At 41.0% G+C, this 18,433-nt stretch overlaps 1 protein-coding gene across 9 annotated transcripts in view; it reads left to right on the forward strand.

The window, feature by feature from the left end:
• frmd4a (FERM domain containing 4A) overlaps nucleotides 1-18,433 on the forward strand; it is a 91,046-nt gene that overhangs the window by 58,827 nt on the left and 13,786 nt on the right. For 8 of the 9 annotated variants that reach the window (XM_077595294.1, XM_077595291.1, XM_077595292.1 and 5 more), the window contains 10 exons: nucleotides 6,133-6,198; nucleotides 10,976-11,070; nucleotides 11,411-11,503; nucleotides 13,465-13,549; nucleotides 13,957-14,013; nucleotides 14,251-14,273; nucleotides 15,099-15,182; nucleotides 15,993-16,058; nucleotides 16,126-16,183; nucleotides 16,376-16,462. In XM_077595294.1, coding sequence (XP_077451420.1) covers nucleotides 6,133-6,198; nucleotides 10,976-11,070; nucleotides 11,411-11,503; nucleotides 13,465-13,549; nucleotides 13,957-14,013; nucleotides 14,251-14,273; nucleotides 15,099-15,182; nucleotides 15,993-16,058; nucleotides 16,126-16,183; nucleotides 16,376-16,462 — 714 coding nt within the window. Of the gene's footprint in view, nucleotides 1-3,312; nucleotides 3,567-6,132; nucleotides 6,199-10,975; nucleotides 11,071-11,410; nucleotides 11,504-13,464; nucleotides 13,550-13,956; nucleotides 14,014-14,250; nucleotides 14,274-15,098; nucleotides 15,183-15,992; nucleotides 16,059-16,125; nucleotides 16,184-16,375; nucleotides 16,463-18,433 lie in introns of those variants that run through there. The other variant, XM_077595293.1, reaches the window with a different exon arrangement.

Raw genomic sequence — 18,433 nt, forward strand, 5'->3', positions numbered from 1 at the left:
TTTTCGTGTGTGTCTGCGAGCTCCGCCCGTGACAGACTTAAAATGTGGTTCCAGTTAACCCCCCCCAAATTAGAAACATGCACTTTAAACAAAGGGGAGATATTTCTAAAGCGCAAGACTCTTTCTTCCTCTTTTATTGGAGTGTTCATTAAGAAAAGTTTCGAAAAAGAATCAGACAATTTTTACCTCAGACAGATTTGATGAAGTGGCAACAGGACATTTATAGACACAAAGCACCCTTTTAAGTGAATCGGGAAAGGATTTAAAGAATGGGTGAACTGGGTCAACGACTGCAGACGCGCAATTAAGTTACCTCTACTGTGTTATTGTGGTTTGGTATCCTAGCTGAACAGTGCTGAAAAGTGCTTTGGGATAAATTTGTTGCCTTACAAACAGAGGAAGAGAAAAGAATAGCCCTGTGAGCCAAATTATTCTAGCTGTCAATCCAAGGCAGAGTCATTTGAACTTGCTCCAAATAGGCTATTTTTATATAAGTAAAACCAAGAATCGTCCATATTTTACTACGCCAGTCTTGACCAAATTACCAAACACGCATTTTGTATCTAAACTACGAAAATCCAAAGAAAAAAAATCAAGCAATTTTTTTGTGTTGTGTTTTGGTGATCTTACATTGAAAACATTAATTAAAATGTCCAAAGTTTTCGGTTTTGGCAGGCCATTTTACCATGATAATGATTCATTTTGAAATGCAATGTCATATCCTAAATAGCGGCCCGGTGGGGCGAGTGGTTAGCGTGTCGGCCTCACAGCTCTGGGGTCGTGGGTTCAAATCCAGGTCACGTCCGTCTGTGTGGAGTTTGCATGTTCTCCTGTGTGGGTTTCCTCTGGGTACTCTGGTTTCCTCCCACATTCCAGAAAACATGCATGGTAGGCTGATTGGACACTCTAAATAGTTTTTGCATTGTCTTTTGAATTTGACACCTTGTTGACAAGAGTTTTGGTAACAACCCCACAAATTTTGAGTCATTAAACACATATTTTACTCCTTGAGGGGCTAGCAAATTGTCCGCAGCAAAAATTTCTGCTATTCGAAAGGGAATTACGCAAATTCCGTGAGCGCGCAGTAGCAAAAAGCCGCGATCGTTATGCAGGTCACAATTTTGTAGTGACGACCGCTACTTGTTCTTCTTCTTTTGGATTCTGGATGTGTTGTGAAACCGCGCTGCCTCCGCCAGGCCACCTTTGGTACTATGGGCCGGTCCGTCAATTTTAGCTCATTCTGTTACATTTTATTCTCCAACAATCGGGCCCTTGTGACGGCAAACAGAGGAAATAACAAATGAAGGCAGATATGTATTTGACTGAGGGGAAAAGGAAAACCAGAAACGGGTGTTTGTGTTAAAGCCGGGGAAAGGACTCATCTGGAGATGTTTAAGTTGGACGAGGCCGTTTCCGGTGTCTGGGAAGAAGCCAAAAATATCCAGAAACACAAAAAAAATCCAGGAAGGGTGCACTTAGAAGTGAAAAGGGAGAGGATACGACTTCTTTTTTTAAATCATTGAACTCACCGGCTGCCTTTGACGGCGCTAGACGTCCAATCAGTTTCGGCCGGGAGGGGCGAATGAATGGGATTTTAAAGAATATTTCTGGAACTGCATTTTAGTTTACGAATAGCAGACAAAAAAAACGCTGCCTATCCGTGCGTTTCTATTTTTGGTCGCAAAAGCTGGACGCGATTGTATTATGTTGCCTTTGTGGTCGTGGCAGCCACTCTTCAGGTGAAATCCGGCTTCCAATTTGTCTTTCCGTAACACGAGCGCAGCGAGATTTGTGTCGGTGCAGCGCGGACAGGAAGTGGAGGGATGGAGAAAGGCCAAATGTGCAAAGCAATCCATTTGGAAACTCCATTTCCCCCCCCTTGTGAGCCTATGGGAATGAAAAGCTGCACTTTTCATTGTAGCATTTTAAACTCTGGCCAATTTGCAAACTTGCTTATTTCTGCTACAAATTTACTTCAAATGGAGACGAAACTGGCATTCAAATTTAATTTGGTCTAAATAGTTTTCAATGAAAGATACATGTCTTCAGAAATTAGATAATCTATATAAAAAATATATATATATATATATATATATATATATATATATATATATATATATATATATATATATATTTACTGTTTTTACCTTGTCTGTCTTTTCATAAAATATGTAAATGTATAATCCAAATATATATATATATATAAAATATTACTGTTTTCCTCTTGTTTCTTCATGAAAAATTATTATTTTTGCTACAAATTTACTTCAAATGGATTAGACGAAACTGGCATTCAAATTTAATTCGGTCTAAATAGTTTTCAATGAAAGATTAATGTCTTCAGAAATTAGATAATCTATATAAAAATATATATATTTACTGTTTTTCCCTTGTCTGTCTTTTCATAAAATATGTAAATATATATTCCAAATCAAAATATATATATAAATAAAATATTACTGTTTTCCTCTTGTTTCTTCATGAAAAAATATGAATTAATAACAAAAAACAAAAAAATATATATTTTAAATAAATAAGAGAAACTTTGCTATTAAGAGGCCAATCAAGAGCATTTGGAGAATTCTGGGGTCGAATATCTAAACACAACAATTTCCATTGTCTGGCTTTGAAAACGGTAAACGTCCATTTATTTTAAATTTAGCTAACTAGTAATCCTGTATGGCCCCTCTGAGTCAAAATAGACGTGTATTTCTGTCACTTTGTGTTTTTAAAATGAATTTCCTTCTTTCGTAACTACCACACGGTCTGTGAATGAGTCAAACAAATTTGTTTCCACTGGCATAAGCATGATCAAGTCACTGTCTTTCCCTCAGATTTCATATGAGTAAATTGACTTTTTATTATCATATAGTAAGGTGCAGGAGAACTAACAGACTCGCGTGCATGTTTACTGTCACTTGAATGGACGCATCATCACATGTTTTGACTGTCGACGTGAAAGTGCAGTGCACGCACGGAACCACTAAGAATATTCGAGAAAAGGGGTGACCAGTTTCCTAACACCGACGCCAGGCACTTTCTTCTCTCTCTCTTGCATGAATTACTTCTGGTATTTCTGTATTTAGTTACCACAAAACAAAACTTTGAAATAAAAAACAAATTCGCGTTCAAGCTTGAGAAATCCTTTTAGCCGGCTGTGCTTCAGCCCACCCCGATTCTATTTTGCAACATGGTACGGTCCGCTTCACCGTTATGGTTTTCACCGTTGACGCCAGTGGCGGTAGCGGCTGGAGAAAGAGGAAGAGGAGAGGAAACTCGTTTCATTTAAAACCAGGGGAAGGAGGGGTGAGAGTAACCGTAACCTGCTAGTTATTCGGATTATCCTTTTTTTTTTTTTGCAAGACGTGAAAGGGAGCCCGGCGTGCGAGCCGATTCTCCCTGTCAGTGGTCACTGCCAACATGGATGCGAACCTGTATCCACCTACTCTTATCCCTGGCCGGTTGCTGTTTGACGGCTGTCTACCTGATTTGGGGAATTACTAACTGTTTTATTTTTACCTCAAACCTTGTTCTAATTTTTGCTCTGGAGATTTTTCTCGTTGAAGGTAAATATTTCAATTAAGTCTTCATCATCTACCCTGGCCCAAAAAAAATTGCAGTGCAAAATTCGGTTTCTATGCATTTAACAGCGCTCATTGTGTTGACATGCTGATGTGTTGGATTGTGCTTCCTTCATCCGAGCAATGCTTGCACTCTCCCACGTTGCCTTTTCTTCTTCTTTTTCTCCCACTTGGCTCTATTTATAGACTTTATTGTTTTTGGCTTTTGAAAAAAGCTCAGCAGTGTTTGTCCAGTACCACAAAGCAGGAGCCAAAAGTGTTTGTGCTGGACCCTAAAATGAAGGGAAAAAAAGTCTATGATTTGTTGCATTTGCATTATCCTGGTTACTGTGATTTGTTTATCAAAAGCAGTTCTTTGGGACTCATGTTCTACTTTGTATTAGACCTGGTCGTTTGAATTTGATTTATTTATTTAATGCAGGTGACTTTTTGAAATCATACAATTTGAGTTAGAGATGTCCTGATCACATTTTTTGTGCAAGTGGAGCAAGAATCTGTGTTCATTTAAAATAAAAGTCTGGTACCCAGATTGGCTGTGAGTGCTCATCTTTTAGTGCCATTGGCAATGCTAGAAGTCCAAAAAATAGATTAAACTGGCAGCCAATCAATAAACGATAAAGGTTTAATATATTAGGGTAGCAAAAATAAATGGTCATTTTGGTGGAAAAACTAACATCATAAGTTAAATATAAGAATACCAAGATGTCCATATGCATTGCCATGAAAATACAATAAAATGATTCCAAAAACATAATTTGTTTGTCCCACAGAGTGAAATTGGCAAATCGCCGATCTGAACTGGGCACCATGCAAATCAGCACGGATGAAATGAAATTTGTTTTTATAGAACATTATGTAATATATTTGACTTGAGCACCAATTTACTAGCCTTCACTACCCATACTAGTTGCATCTCATAACTTAGATGAAAAAGTTCATTACTTTTTGTCTGTTGTTATGGACCTTGTTACCTGGGTGGTTTCAATATTTAAAAATTCCACCAAAAACGCAGCATTGACATTGGCGAAGCTATAATGTGGCACAGCTTTTTTAAAGAACAACGTTTTTTAGTTCCTCGACGTGAAGAGCTGTGGAATATATGCTCCAACGGCAACGTTTACTCCCAAGAACACATGGATAACAAAAACATAAAACTGTTGTCACAATCACTCCCCTGAGGTAGCACTCATTAAAATGACTTGTATTCAGTGTCAACACCGAGACGTAAATCCGAGATGAAAGCGAAAAGATTTGGAAAGTAAATGTGTTTGTGTGCACAGGTGCACCCCATCCAAAGCCTTAAACCACAGGAGATCTGTCAGTGGTGAGTGGGTGGAGTTAGCAAAAACCTTCAAAGCTCAAACAGTTAGCGTAGTCATGATTTTTTTTTGCCCACCACCACTACCGCACCGTGCTGCGGACACACCCGGTCTGTCCCGAAAGTTATAATACCAGACTTTTGGATGTCTCAGAGATGATCCTGAGTGATTATCATGTGGTGTTGGGTTTGCAGGGACTGATTTTTGCTCAAAAAGCAGTCAGGGCTGACCGTTGTAAATATAAAAGTACAGTAATCCCTCAATTATCACGTCTTCACTTATCGCAAATTCACTACTTCTTGATTTTTTTTCCCGCTATTATTTTTTTTCAAATTATTTTGATTTTTTTTTAATTCATAAAAATGTGAAAATCCACGCTGAAATTCGTAAGCGGGAGCCACAAAAAATGTTATAAGGGTGACCCTACTTTGCGATTTTTCGATTATCGTGGCCATGCCTGGTCTACATCAACCGCGATATTCGAGGGATTACTGTATTTCAGGGTTTGCAACGGCTATTCTCTGGATAATTGAAAAGAAATATGATCATGTGATCGGATTTACGGCGCCTTTATACGTGACCACTGAGATGCAAATTTGCGAGCCAATTAAATACAAAAAAAATCAAGAGACACAATAGGCTAAATTCTCTCAGATTAAAAAGACACTCAACCTACACACCTGCGAGTTTAAGGTTATCTTGTGCGAATTTTGCCACGTGCAGACGTGTTTTGACAGCCTTGTCTGAGCTTTGTCTGCCGCTTGGATTGTTTAGCTGATCATTGGCAAGCTGTGTGTTTATGGACTTGGCCCCACATTTCAGCCAACATCGCGTCCACCATTCAAACGATGTGGCAATCGGCCGCAGCATTGTTGTCGTTGGAGTTGGCGCTTTGATGGATGGCGCTCAAAAGAGGAATTGCTGGAAAGGTCCGCCATCAGATGAGCTATTGTGTCTTCAGAGTACTCGGTGACCTAACCTTGCAGATTCAACACTAATCTGTGAAATAATGTTGCTTTTAATACTAAATTATTGCATATTCACTTGACTGTACTATAATTTATAAAATAGCTTAGTCAGACACCGCTTCACCCATTGTCTGCCGTTGACAGTACTAGATGTCCAATCCGTTTGAAGTGGGAGGGTAGAAGCGAATATTGAATAATACACGTTTTTTTGGGTGTGATTAAAAATAGCAACGGATTTTAAACAGTACATCTTCTGTCCCGCAGATGACGGAGGGGAGGCGATGTCAGGTCCATCTCCTGGACGATCGGAAACTGGAGCTCCTGGTCCAGGTGAGTTGATTCGAGTGATGTCCCGATCCGGTACTTTGTATCTGACATGAGTTTTTTGTAAATATGATGTGTTGGGCACTCTGAATTGTCTTAGGCGTGAATGGTTGTTGGTCTCCGTTCTAGGATAAGCGGAACTGAAAATGAATTTTTAGCATCCGTTTTCCTGGTCATCAATATTGCTATCGGTTTATTTTTCTCTTCCCTCCTCCTGTAAGCAAGGGAAGAGTACTGTCATGGCGGTTAGTTTTCCCACAGGGGAGCACAGTTGCTGCTGACCAGCCAAAAAATGTGTCAGCGCTAGGTGACTTTGCACTTTTCTCATGTCCACCTGACCGCAAAGGCATTAAACGGACAGATGCCAGGAGCAGTGCATTAGCAATGCTTAAATCTGTTCCTGAGTGATCGTCTTGACCCCAGTGAAGAGCTCAAGATGTCCCAGGCTACCATAAAATGGCATTTTACACCACTGTGGATATCATCAAAGAGAAAGCCCCTGTGATAGTGACCTTTAACCTCCCTCAGTTGTCTATCCTACAAAGCCGAGCATGCCTATCCCCCATCGTCCCTTATTGCGACTACAGTAACAGTTATTGGAAGATGTCCAATTCATTTGAACTGGGAAGGCTGAATGAACGTGTTCATATAGTATATGCTGTCAATGGCAGCCAATGATTTAACTTGCAATGAATGGCTCATTAAAAACATTTTTTTAAAGTTGACCTTGAATTTTAATTTTATTCATAGATAACAGGGTTTTCTCTCAAACATACTAAAAAGTTGCAAATGAGTCACATTTTTAATTTGCAAAAATATTCACCTTTTCTAGTGAACTGTCCATTAATTACAAAATCAGCCTCTTTTTTTAACGTAAGTTGGGAGTCATCGCAAATGAATCACTTTTTTTAAATAAATGGGGAGACTCTGGAGATGGTCGCCAAAAAAGTGAGTCAAAAGTTTAATGGATAGTTGGAGAAAATTCAGCGTTCAAAGCCAGGATAGGTCTGCTGACTTTGATTCAATTACGGTAGAAGTGATCCTCTCATCTTTCTCACTCCTCCTAGCTTTCCACTTCATGCTCGCACAGTTGAGCTTCTTTTCCGATTCACAGCCTCCCGTTAACCCCCCTCCCAATTCCCACTGCCTCGAACCACAACTTAACCACTACCTTATCACATCCATCTATGCATCCATGCATATTGTTGCCATTTTTTTCCACACGTTTTTTTCCCTTGTCATGCATCCCATTTTAGCTAATACAGATCATCTATGCCTCCATCCGGAATCGGGTTCATATTTACAACCTGACTACAAAAAGGGTCACCACTCTATTTGTCCCAGCACCCACCAATCCATAAAGTCAGAAAAACAAAGACCACCAATCCATCTTTCTGTCCAATCATCTGCCCACTCACCAGTATATTGAACCATTCCGGCCGCCCAACCAAAACAACCAACTCGGCGGTCAAAGGTTTTGAGACACATTCTCATAGAATCCAAGTGTTTCAAAACATTGGATTGCAAGTGTGTTGTTGTCTCAATTCTACAATTGTCATCCCAATAGCATTACTCTAAAAATAATCTTTCAATTCTACTTTTCAGTAGTGCTCTTACCATGACCCTTATATCCCAGATTGCATCCCATCCTGAGGTAGTCAGAAGTTCCCGGTACTTGGACGTTTGGTCGCCCGGACGTTTGGTCGCCCGGACGTTTGGTCGCCCGGACGTTTTGGTCGCCCGGACGTTTGGTCGCCCGGACGTTTGGTCGCCCGGACGTTTGGTCGCCCGGACGTTTGGTCGCCCGGACGTTTGGTCGCCCGGACGTTTGGTCGCCCGGACGTTTGGTCGCCCGGACGTTTGGTCGCACGGACGTTTGGTCGCCCGGACGTTTGGTCGCCCGGACGTTTGACAACATGACAGAGAGTTTACTGTTGAAACCAGCTCTCAAAATTATATTCACCCGAGCGACCAAACGTCTGGGCGACCAAACGTCTGGGCGACCAAACGTCCGGGCAACCAAACGTCCGGCGACCAAACGCCCGGTCACGGAAGTTCCCACCCCAAAGTGAAATAGAGAGATTGAAAAAGTACTGATGTGCGCCGTTTCATGCCATCCTAATTATTTAAAAGTGATTCCTCCAGTCCTTCTTTCCTGCCAAGCTTTGACTCACCTCTGAAAGTTTGATCTCATCCGGGTCAGCGACTTATAACATTGGCCAGCTGTTAAATCCCGGAGGGGTCGTTTGCTTTTTATCCCCCCGCCGCCCTTTCTTTACTACCTTCCTCTTACCTTTTGAGAGGGAGTTCTCTTGTGGTTTGTTTATGGAGCGACGCCTCGTTGGCTGGCAGCTATGTACCAGGAAGCTAGCGTGCCGATTGGCTATGTTATAAACCTTGAAGGATACCACCTGATATACCGCCCTTGTAAAAAAATGAAAAGGATACATAGCCATCACTCCCTGAGGCTAAAATGGTATCAAATTCATCCTTGTCGTAGGCCATGTTGTCGCCATGGTTTCTTTCAGAATCCCGTCTTGTTACCCACCTCATAATAGACATATAAGAGATTCAGCTGCCATTGACGGTGCAAGACGCTCAATCCATTCTGACTGGACAGCAACGTTTTGGTAGCGGATACGGGCCAGTTTTACTTTGGTAATGAAATAATTAAATCGACTTTAGAGTGTTACTGGTATTTCCAAAAGCCAGAATTGGACGCAAACTTTCCATTTTTTACTAGTCGTTTTTGCATTTTCTTTTCAGGGTTTTTCCGTTTTTCAAACGTTTCTGTTGTTGTTGTTGTACCACCTGACAGATAATACAAAGTGAAAGAGCCAAATCCAATTATACACTTTAGCATAGCACATGTGCAGCTGTCTGTATTCACAGGAAATAACTCAAGACAAAGCTCCCAGGCTTGCTTCTGCTGCCGTCATCTCCCTCGCGACAAGACTTTATTGTCACGTCCCAGTTCGTCGCTCAAAGCGCGTTCCGCTGTGGTTTGCGCGGATTTCGAATAATGGCTGATATCGCTCCGAATTGTTGACGGCTGCGTGGTAATTAGAGACCACACCACGGCTTTTAGGAGACCCCAAAACACTCATTGCCGTTCCAAAACGACTGTTCCCATGCATTAGCTTTGCCTGTTATCCTCGCAGGGTGAGTCAAATGCGGGCTTTGGTGAGCCTGCTGTTTTTTGTTCTACTTTTACAAAAGCAAACTACTGAAACAAGTATTTCTATCTCTCACGCTTTGGTGGTAAAGAAAAATTCACCGTAGGCGCTCGTACTTCTACGTGATCTAGGTCAGTGGCCATGTGTACGTGTGTGTGTGAGCGCTTGAGATGACATCATCACCGCCGTCTCTTTAAATAGCTCCCAGTGGCTTCTGTCACTGTGGTCGCTAGTGCGCGTAGAGTAGATGGGAGCGGATCTCGGGTGGGGGGGTGATTGTTAGGAAGATGCGCTCCTTTAGCAGCGGCGCTAATGGTGCGAGTCTGCGTGTCTTCTCCAAAACAGAATCTTCACGGTTAAAAGCAGACCCTTAAACCCTGAATACATGCGAGTGTTAATGGTTGCCCGTTGTCTCCTTGTGCCCTGCGATCGGCTGGCCACCGATTCAGGGTGTCCCCCGCCTCTGGCCCGGAGTCAGCTGGGATAGGCTCCAGCACCCCCCGCGACCCTAACGAGGATAAAGTGGTTCGGAAAATGAGATGAGATTAAAACACTAAAAAGGCTTTCACACAACACCAATTATGATTTGCAATAAATACATTGGCTTTAAATTTGCTAATGTGCTAAGATAGCACGTTGATGTCATTTTGGATCAAATGAAGGCGTTTGACAGGCTCTAATTGGCAGGGAACAAATTGCCGTCAGTTTTCACACCTATTTCATATTACACATTTGACTCATTTTTGGTTTTATTTAAGAATAAACATTTATTGCATTTACATGGTTGTGTAATCAAAATATGGTGACACTGTTAGTGGTTAAATTCATTCATTTTTTTTCTTCAATAATATCGGTAACAATATATCACCTGCTAAAATTTGGTATCGCGACAGGCCAAGGCGCAATGAAATATCACTCTCAGTGGATGCTGCCTTTTTTGTAGCTCCTCAGCAATACAGAGAGCTCAGACCCAGAGGTCCAACTCTGCAGTAGAGGTGTAGGTCAGAGGCGAATGAGAAGGGAAGGAAGGAAAGGCACGGTCGCCGCACTGTCAGCAGCATCCACATGCGCCATCCATTTCCACTTGCTTCCTGTCATCAGTCCCTTTCCTTCACTTAGTTTTGCACTTTACCACCACTGTGTCCAAGAATAATTTGCGACGGCAGCAACATGAAGTCTAAAACACAATGCTTATATATCGCATCAGTTCTGAATTGAAAAAACATTCTGTCATAATATGGACCATTTTATGGCATGATCTCTCACAATATCATTTTTTTTTGAATGACCTGGTGAAAAGGGTGAAAATGCGTCAAGGATTGTCCAACCTAAACCCATCCAATGTACTGTAGGATATACTAGTACGTATATGCGAGTGGTTTTGACTATTAAGAAGATTAGTTCAATATGTGTTGCTATTTTCTTTTGTCTTACATGCATTACTCACATATGGTTGTCAGCAGGAGCAATTTGAAAATAAATTAGTGGTACCGCTTATAGGAAATGTAATTCCATTGCATGCACAGGCGAAAAAATGTACAGGAGATTAAAGTTTGGAATAGCAAACTGTGTATAGATCATTGACCATAATCATCGTGTTCCTGCAGCCCAAGTTGATGGCTAAGGACCTCTTGGATCTGGTGGCCTCTCACTTCAACCTCAAGGAGAAGGAGTACTTTGGAATTGCGTACACAGATGAAACGTGAGTCCTCATTCGATTATTCCAATCATAGTGCAATTCGGTTAAGGTACTTTTGTAAAATCGCTTGCTGGTTAATTGTATTATGCCGTTAACCCAAGGGAGCCCCCAGTGGGTGGCCACGGCCACCCTTATAAATGTGTTGGCCGTGTAAAGGCTTTCATTATTTACATTTACCGGGGAACAGTGCTAAGGCTATGCGTGTTAGTACCCTTTGTTTATAGCATCAGTGGGAGGGGCAGAGCAGGGATAAACAATCGGATGCATCAGCGCTAGTAATTATTTTCCTCCAACATATCACAATAGGGGGGTTAACAATGTTGTTTTTCTTCACTATCCTCAGGGGCCATTTTAGTTGGTTGCAGCTGGACCGCAGGGTATTAGAACACGAGTTTCCCAAAAAATCAGGACCCATTGTCCTCTACTTCTGTGTCAGGTGAGTCATTATCCACGTTATTAGCATTAGAATATGCACATGCCTGCAGCAGGCTTGAATAAAATTGCTTTGACCCCGCGGATGAACTCCCGGCGCGAACGGCCTTTCAACCAATACCACTTGGATTTTTTTTTTTTCCCCTGGTATTTGATCGGAACTCAAAATCATAGGACACGGGTGCAAAAATTTATGATCGGACATGCCTAATAAAAAAAATGCAAGCTAAACGGCCCTGAATAAAAAGCAGGGCCTTTTGTTTTGGACCCACCAGAGTTCTTTGTTCCCAACACATCCGGATAATGTCAGCAGCCCGGCCCCTCCGGAGAGTTCCCTATTGGCTAGCAACACGCGTAGCAACGCGGCACACTAGGCCAAACAATGTGGCCGAGAAGTCCATCCCAGGTTGACATTTACGTTGGGACCAAAAATAATGACACAATGCCACCATTGTTGGGTCCAAAAAAACTTCTCACGGAGAAGTCGAAGGAAAACAATGGCGGCTGTGCAGAGGGGAAGTTTTTACAAACTACGGCCTGTGGGACATGAGCGGAAATGCTGAGCATATAATTGAATACGGCCCTGAAAAAAATCTTCAATTCAGTTTATGTTCTTCTGTTGCATTTCTCAGCTTTAACACTAGATGGAGGTAGTCATTTAACCAATGCATCTCTAATTAATGTAAGAAACTGGAATTTCAATATTTTGCAGGGGCATAAACAATTTACATATTTTTTTAATTTGAAAGAAGGGGGGAAAGTAAAAATTCGCTTATTTTCGGAAAAAGTAAAAATTCGCTTATTTTCCACTCTTTTTTTTTTTTTCATTGAGAACTATAAAATTGACTTTAATTGATGAATTTAACTAACCAGATTGAGACCACAATTTGATATCAAACAATTAACATAACGAATACTACTGACAAAACATTATTTAGTTTTAAGAGTTTTCCTATCCGATAACGTGATTAAATTGGGGACAATAGCGTAATTATCCCGTTATCGGATTATAATGGCAAAATTTCTTTTTGTGTTAAATTTTATGGGGTAATGAAGTGACAAAAAAACAATCCTGAGGCGTAAATATATTATCAACTCAAAATTTAATCCACAAGGTTTGTGTGATAGCACGGAAAAGTCAAATACAACGTCCATAACTCAACAAGATTATCATTTTATATCCCGATATACGACTGCGATGGGATGTGGTCGGGCGAGTCTAAGTGCTGAACTAAGACCTCAGTTAAAGGTTTCACTTGTTCATTCTGGTCATCTTTGTTCCACCCAATCACCTGCTTTAATACGTTTGTCCCCACATGAACAGAGAACATGACTGATTGAACAACAATCAACCTAAATGTCAACGCTGAATTCATTACGAGCCCAAGCACATTGTTTTCACTGTTATAGAGCAAGGTTATCCAAACGACTGGCCAGTTTGTATTGGCTCGCAGCTCAAGATAAAAAAAAAATATATCATTGAATATGTCCCACAAAAGAAGGTTCAATTCACCCTACATTCTGTTGCAGACTGAGTTAAAAAATGTAATCATTTTAAGGCCTGAGAAGCTAACCAAATGAAGTGCGTAACATGCATGTATGCATTTTTTAGCTAAATATAGAGGGCGTTATTATGTTGCTTCCCTTTACCCACGAGTGCTTCATCAGAAGTGGGTTACTGTGCTTTGCTCTCTACTGTGGGTGTGCATTTTATCACTCCCATGTGCTGTCACCATCACCACAAGATGAAGGCAATGCGTGACCAAGTGCACCACGTGCACATTTGTCAGCGTTGATGTGTATTTACAAAGTACTTATGGTAGAGGTGCCTGGAGTGCCTCCTTCTGGTCACTTCGCTTGTTACAGTCAAGGAAGAACTAAGGGTGCGACAAAATGTATAATTTGTAATTTACTTGACCAAGAAACTGATGAAAACCTTGCCATTTTGTTTTTCTTCACGTTCAGGTTCTACATAGAGAGCATATCGTACTTGAAAGACAACGCCACCATTGAGCTGTTTTTTCTCAACGCCAAGTCCATCATCTACAAGGTAAAGCCTGCCGCCAGGGGCGGAGATAGAAAAATATTGATGGGGTGGCGAGAGGGGGGGACAACCTTTAAAACGGTTGGTAGATATTTCACGATGGCATATTACACAATCAATTCTTTGGACAATATTTTTTGTATGATTTTCCGTATTCTGTATGTTTTTTAGCTCATTCCTCCAATGTTTTATTTCTATTTGTTCAATGCTAACTCAGCCATCAAGGGTTTAAGAATATGTTCTGAAAAATCAAGATCTATAACCTTAAATCTCAAGAGTTTCATCAAACATGAAGTGGCGAAATGACAGATTAGAACCGTTTTTGAGTCATATGGGCAAGACATGAAGATCAGAGACATTTCAGTTGGGCCACACCCCAAAATAAAAATTCTAACATGCCTCTTCTCTTGTAGGAGCTCATTGAAGTGGACAGCGACGTCGTCTTTGAACTGGCTTCTTATATTCTCCAAGTAAGATGAAGTGCTTCTCCTCCCACGCTCATCAAATTGTGTGCCGTCCGCTGGCCAAAATGTGCATTCCAAGAAAATGTTTATGACAATTGACTTAAAATGTCAATCAGTTTTGGCATTCATATATCATCACACATGACTACGCCACGTCTGTATTTTCTCCCATGATTGCAACCATTAAAAATACAATATTGAACTTTAGTACTAACTAAAGTAACTACTATTTTTCCCCCGCAGGAGGCTAAAGGGGATTTCACTAGGTAAGACCTTGCTGTTTTATTCCCGATTTACACTCATTCATTTATTTTGTGTTTGGCACCACGCAATCCTCCACAAGCTCTAACGGAGCCATAATTAGGGCTGTTTTAATCACAATTTTTGGGGCGACACCAACTTTTGAAAAGCCTGACCTGCTGATTTTGGCGCCCCGTGAACACCCTTAACGATCACACATCAGCTTCTTGTGGGAATTCGTCTTAGAGATCCACAGTAGAAGGAAGAACCATGTTCCATAGTACTTTTGCCTTTATACTTATGCGAGCGATGTTAGTCATGCCCGTGGGGGATACAGACCCCTCCACGCATGTGGTTCTTCACATGTCATTGTGTGTGATGTCGCCCTCAGTGTGTCATCCTTTACGGCGTTGCCTAAGCAACGATGACACACTGCGGCAGCCTCCACGTCTGACCTCATTTCCTCTCCCCCTCTCCGGCATCCTGTGTCGGAATGTGACAAACTCTGGTGACATTCCTGGCGATTTTGACCCTCAAAGCCCCCACTTCACTCACCCACGCACTGTTAAGCCAGGCCCGAAAACACCCACTCACAGCAAATCTGTTTGACTCCTTGCTTTTTTTGCTTTTTAATAACTTAAATAAGGTTCTTTATTGCTCTCCGTCTTCCTGTAAGTTGACTCTTTCCTGGATCTGCTGTCACTCTTTTACGTCTCACTTGATTTAATATCCTTCTTGTAGCGTAACATAATCCAGTCCTCAGGCCGCAGCGCATCGGTGTGACTTCAAAGCTTTACGAAGCAAAAACCACATCTCACCCTGCTTTTTGATCTTTCTCTCTTCTCTTCTAGTAACGACGCAAGCAGGTCCGACCTAAAGAAGCTCCCCGCTCTGCCCACCCAAGCGCTAAAGGATCACCCGTCTCTAGCTTACTGGTGAGAATCCACCTCAATTTTTACCACCAACCTACAGAAGGTGGAGATAATCTATTATTTTCCGGGTGTCTGTGTGTATGTTTTTGTGTTCAAGATAAACCAAGAACGAATAAATAGATAGAAAACTGGCGTATAAATGTGAATTTACTTAATAAAAATCCCAATTATGAATGTGAAATTACTTAGTAAAAATCCAAATTATATTAAGTAAAAAAAAATGTTAATAAATATAACCTTCCCAGCATACAATTAAAACTATTAAACATTTTTAATCAAGTAATACTAAGAGACATATTCAATATTCTTTTTTTCTTCTGATAATGCAGAGCACAAAACAGCAATTAGAAAAACTAGACATCAAGTTTAACACATCACCCCAAAATATAACAAAAATCTGATTCAAATTATAGTTATACATTTCAATTGAGATAGTAATATAGATATAATATATTGTAATATGAAGCAGAAGAGATGATTTGAGGTCATCAGGTCAAAGGTCACAGAGATCACAAATATGTTTGTGTTCAAGGTAACCTAAGAACGACTCAAGGGATTATTATCCATTTTGAAGGCTGGGTTTTTAATATGAAACAGAACAGGTGATTGAACTTGGGGTAATCAGGTTCAAGGTCATGGAGGTCAAAAATATTTGCCTCCAAGATAACCCAAAAAGGAAAAAAGGGAGATTGTTATCAAACTTGCAATCTCCCGAATATCACGATGCTTTCAAATTCTCTCAAGGTGCTCCTACAAGCTTTTTTTCAGTTGTTGTTGTTTTTTTTTAAACATTTTTTTTCATTTCTTTTATAGCGAGGATCGCGTCATCGAACACTACAAGAAGCTCAACGGGCAGTCCAGGGGGCAAGCTATCGTAAAGTGAGTCTTCAGCCCGATTAACCCCTCAATACGAGTCTCTCATGCGTTGTCCATCTCGTCTCTGCAGCTACATGAGCATTGTGGAGTCCCTGCCCACATATGGAGTACATTACTACGCTGTAAAGGTACAGTTTTACTACCCTGCCTCCTTTTTTTCTCACCACTATGTCTTATTTTTCATTCTGGACTTGAAAGCAGGCAGCATGGACACATAATGGCACTTGGGGCGAGCTGGGGTTTAGTTTGTCTTATTTTTCTCACTGTCAAAGGTTTCACAGACGTACTCACGTGATCTTTTAATTGTTGTTTTGCCACAGGATAAGCAGGGGATCCCCTGGTGGCTGGGACTCAGCTATAAAGGCATTTTTCAGTATGACCATCAGGACAAAGTCAAGCCCAGAAAGGTGAGATTAAATGAGAAAAGTTTGAGATGTCACTACCATGGTTTGAGAGTCAAAATCCAGGCAATGAATGAGTGCCAGGAAATTATGTAAATCCTAGATAAAAACTAAATACATACAATGCAAGTACAGGGAGTCCTTGTTTCTCTAGCTTCGTTTTGTTGGCATCATACTAGTCATGGTCTATGTTTCGGTGGCAAATAAAGCTTTATAAAGCCTAACACACCATCCACCTCTAAACTAAACCTCTAAATTTCAACTTTAAAAATCCAAGTTACCTGTTAATTCAGTTGGAACTCCAGGGCTCCCTGTATATTAAGATGTGTTGTGTTCTTGAGGTACACGGTCGATTGGTCGCCGATCTTTTGGTCGCCGGTCTTTTGGTCGCCGGTCTTTTGGTCGCCCGGAAAGTAAGTGATAATTACCATTTAAATCGTTGCTCAAATTCCCTCAATACAAACTGCAAATTACTATTTAGTCATACTTAATGCCCTATTAATTATTAGGCTAAAGAAAAGCTCCAAATTTCCCGGACTTTTATTGTTTTTTGTTGGAGAAGTTGTTAAGACCCTGACTGACGTAGCTTATTAAAGGGACAACGCATGTACATACAAACTCTTATACACTCACACGTCGGCTCAGTGAAGCTGCTCATGGCCATTGTTGGCTTTTATTGATGCGTAGACCGTGTTGTTTAACGTTGTTTTGTCGCCGGTCTTTTGGTCGTCGGTCTTTTGATCGCCGGTCTTTTGGTCGCCCGTTGTCGCGGTCAGGGCGACCAAAAGACCGCGACCAAAAGACCGGCGACCAAAAGACCGCAACCAAAAGACCGGCGACCAATCGACCGCACATGGTTCTTGATGTATATGGATTTATTCAAAGGTGAATTTTTTTTTTTTTAATATCGTCTCGTTGGCGTTTGGATTTGTATTTTTTCTTTTTCTCTAATATTTGGATTTGTATTTGTACTGGAATGTAGTAGCATAAACTATTTGTTTGATATCATCCGATAAAAGAGTCCGATTTTGGACATTTTTCAAACCGTCTCTCAGTCTTCCTGCGTGACTAAACGGTCACGACTCATTTTTTCCCCTGTCAGTGACTCAGCTCATCGTGTTAGAGAAGAACAGTGATAGTGCTTCACAGATGTCTGCAGATATTTCACATGCAATTATTTCTCTCCACCCAAAACGCTTGCTCATTTCCAGCAATCCTTTTTGTGTTGAAAGCCTTTTTCACTACTGTTTCGTCTGCTTTAACGGCGTGTTAATGCCTTGAACGCTTTACAAGCGAGCAAATTTGCAGACACGCGCTTACAGGAAATAGAATAAGCTCTGAACTCTCCTACTCAATACATCCGGTGCAGCTTTCCTGTTTGTTATTGAGTCATCTGTTTTCATCTGAAAAACAGAATGTCAGCAAGCTAAAGAAGGATAATGTTCGGGATAACTCGCAACCGAGCACTACTCATTTGATCGCCGCTAGTCAAAACTGTCGATCGCTGTCAATGACATTTTTTTTTTACATTTGGTGTCAACAGGTCAACTCATTGGTTGCCAGTTTTTGCCATCAAAATGCACTGACTGGCCATTTTAGCTGCTTTCCAGAGTGAAACCACAATTTAAGATGTTATAGCTGTCATAAAAGCAAGCTTTTTCTTCATGATTCTTTTAAAATAAATTGGTTGCAGAAAATTTAGAGCCCTATTTCTAAAATCTCTGAATTTCTATTCTTTTCCCACACCAAAAACAAATTTGCTTGTTTTCCTCCACGTGCAAAGAAGAGTAAAAAAAGTGTCTCAGGGCGGACTAAATCCCACCGGACACAGTTTTTGTTGGAGGAAGTATCCGTAAAAACCAAAAGAGAGGAAGAGCAAATTGTCAGTCAAGCATAGCAGCTCCACTAATAACTGACTCATACTGTCATTGCTTGCGAGCCACTGATTCAGTTTAGCGAACACTTCACTCGCAGCTA

The sequence above is a fragment of the Stigmatopora argus genome, chromosome 3, assembly GCF_051989625.1.
Source record: "Stigmatopora argus isolate UIUO_Sarg chromosome 3, RoL_Sarg_1.0, whole genome shotgun sequence".
NCBI lineage: Eukaryota > Metazoa > Chordata > Actinopteri > Syngnathiformes > Syngnathidae > Stigmatopora > Stigmatopora argus.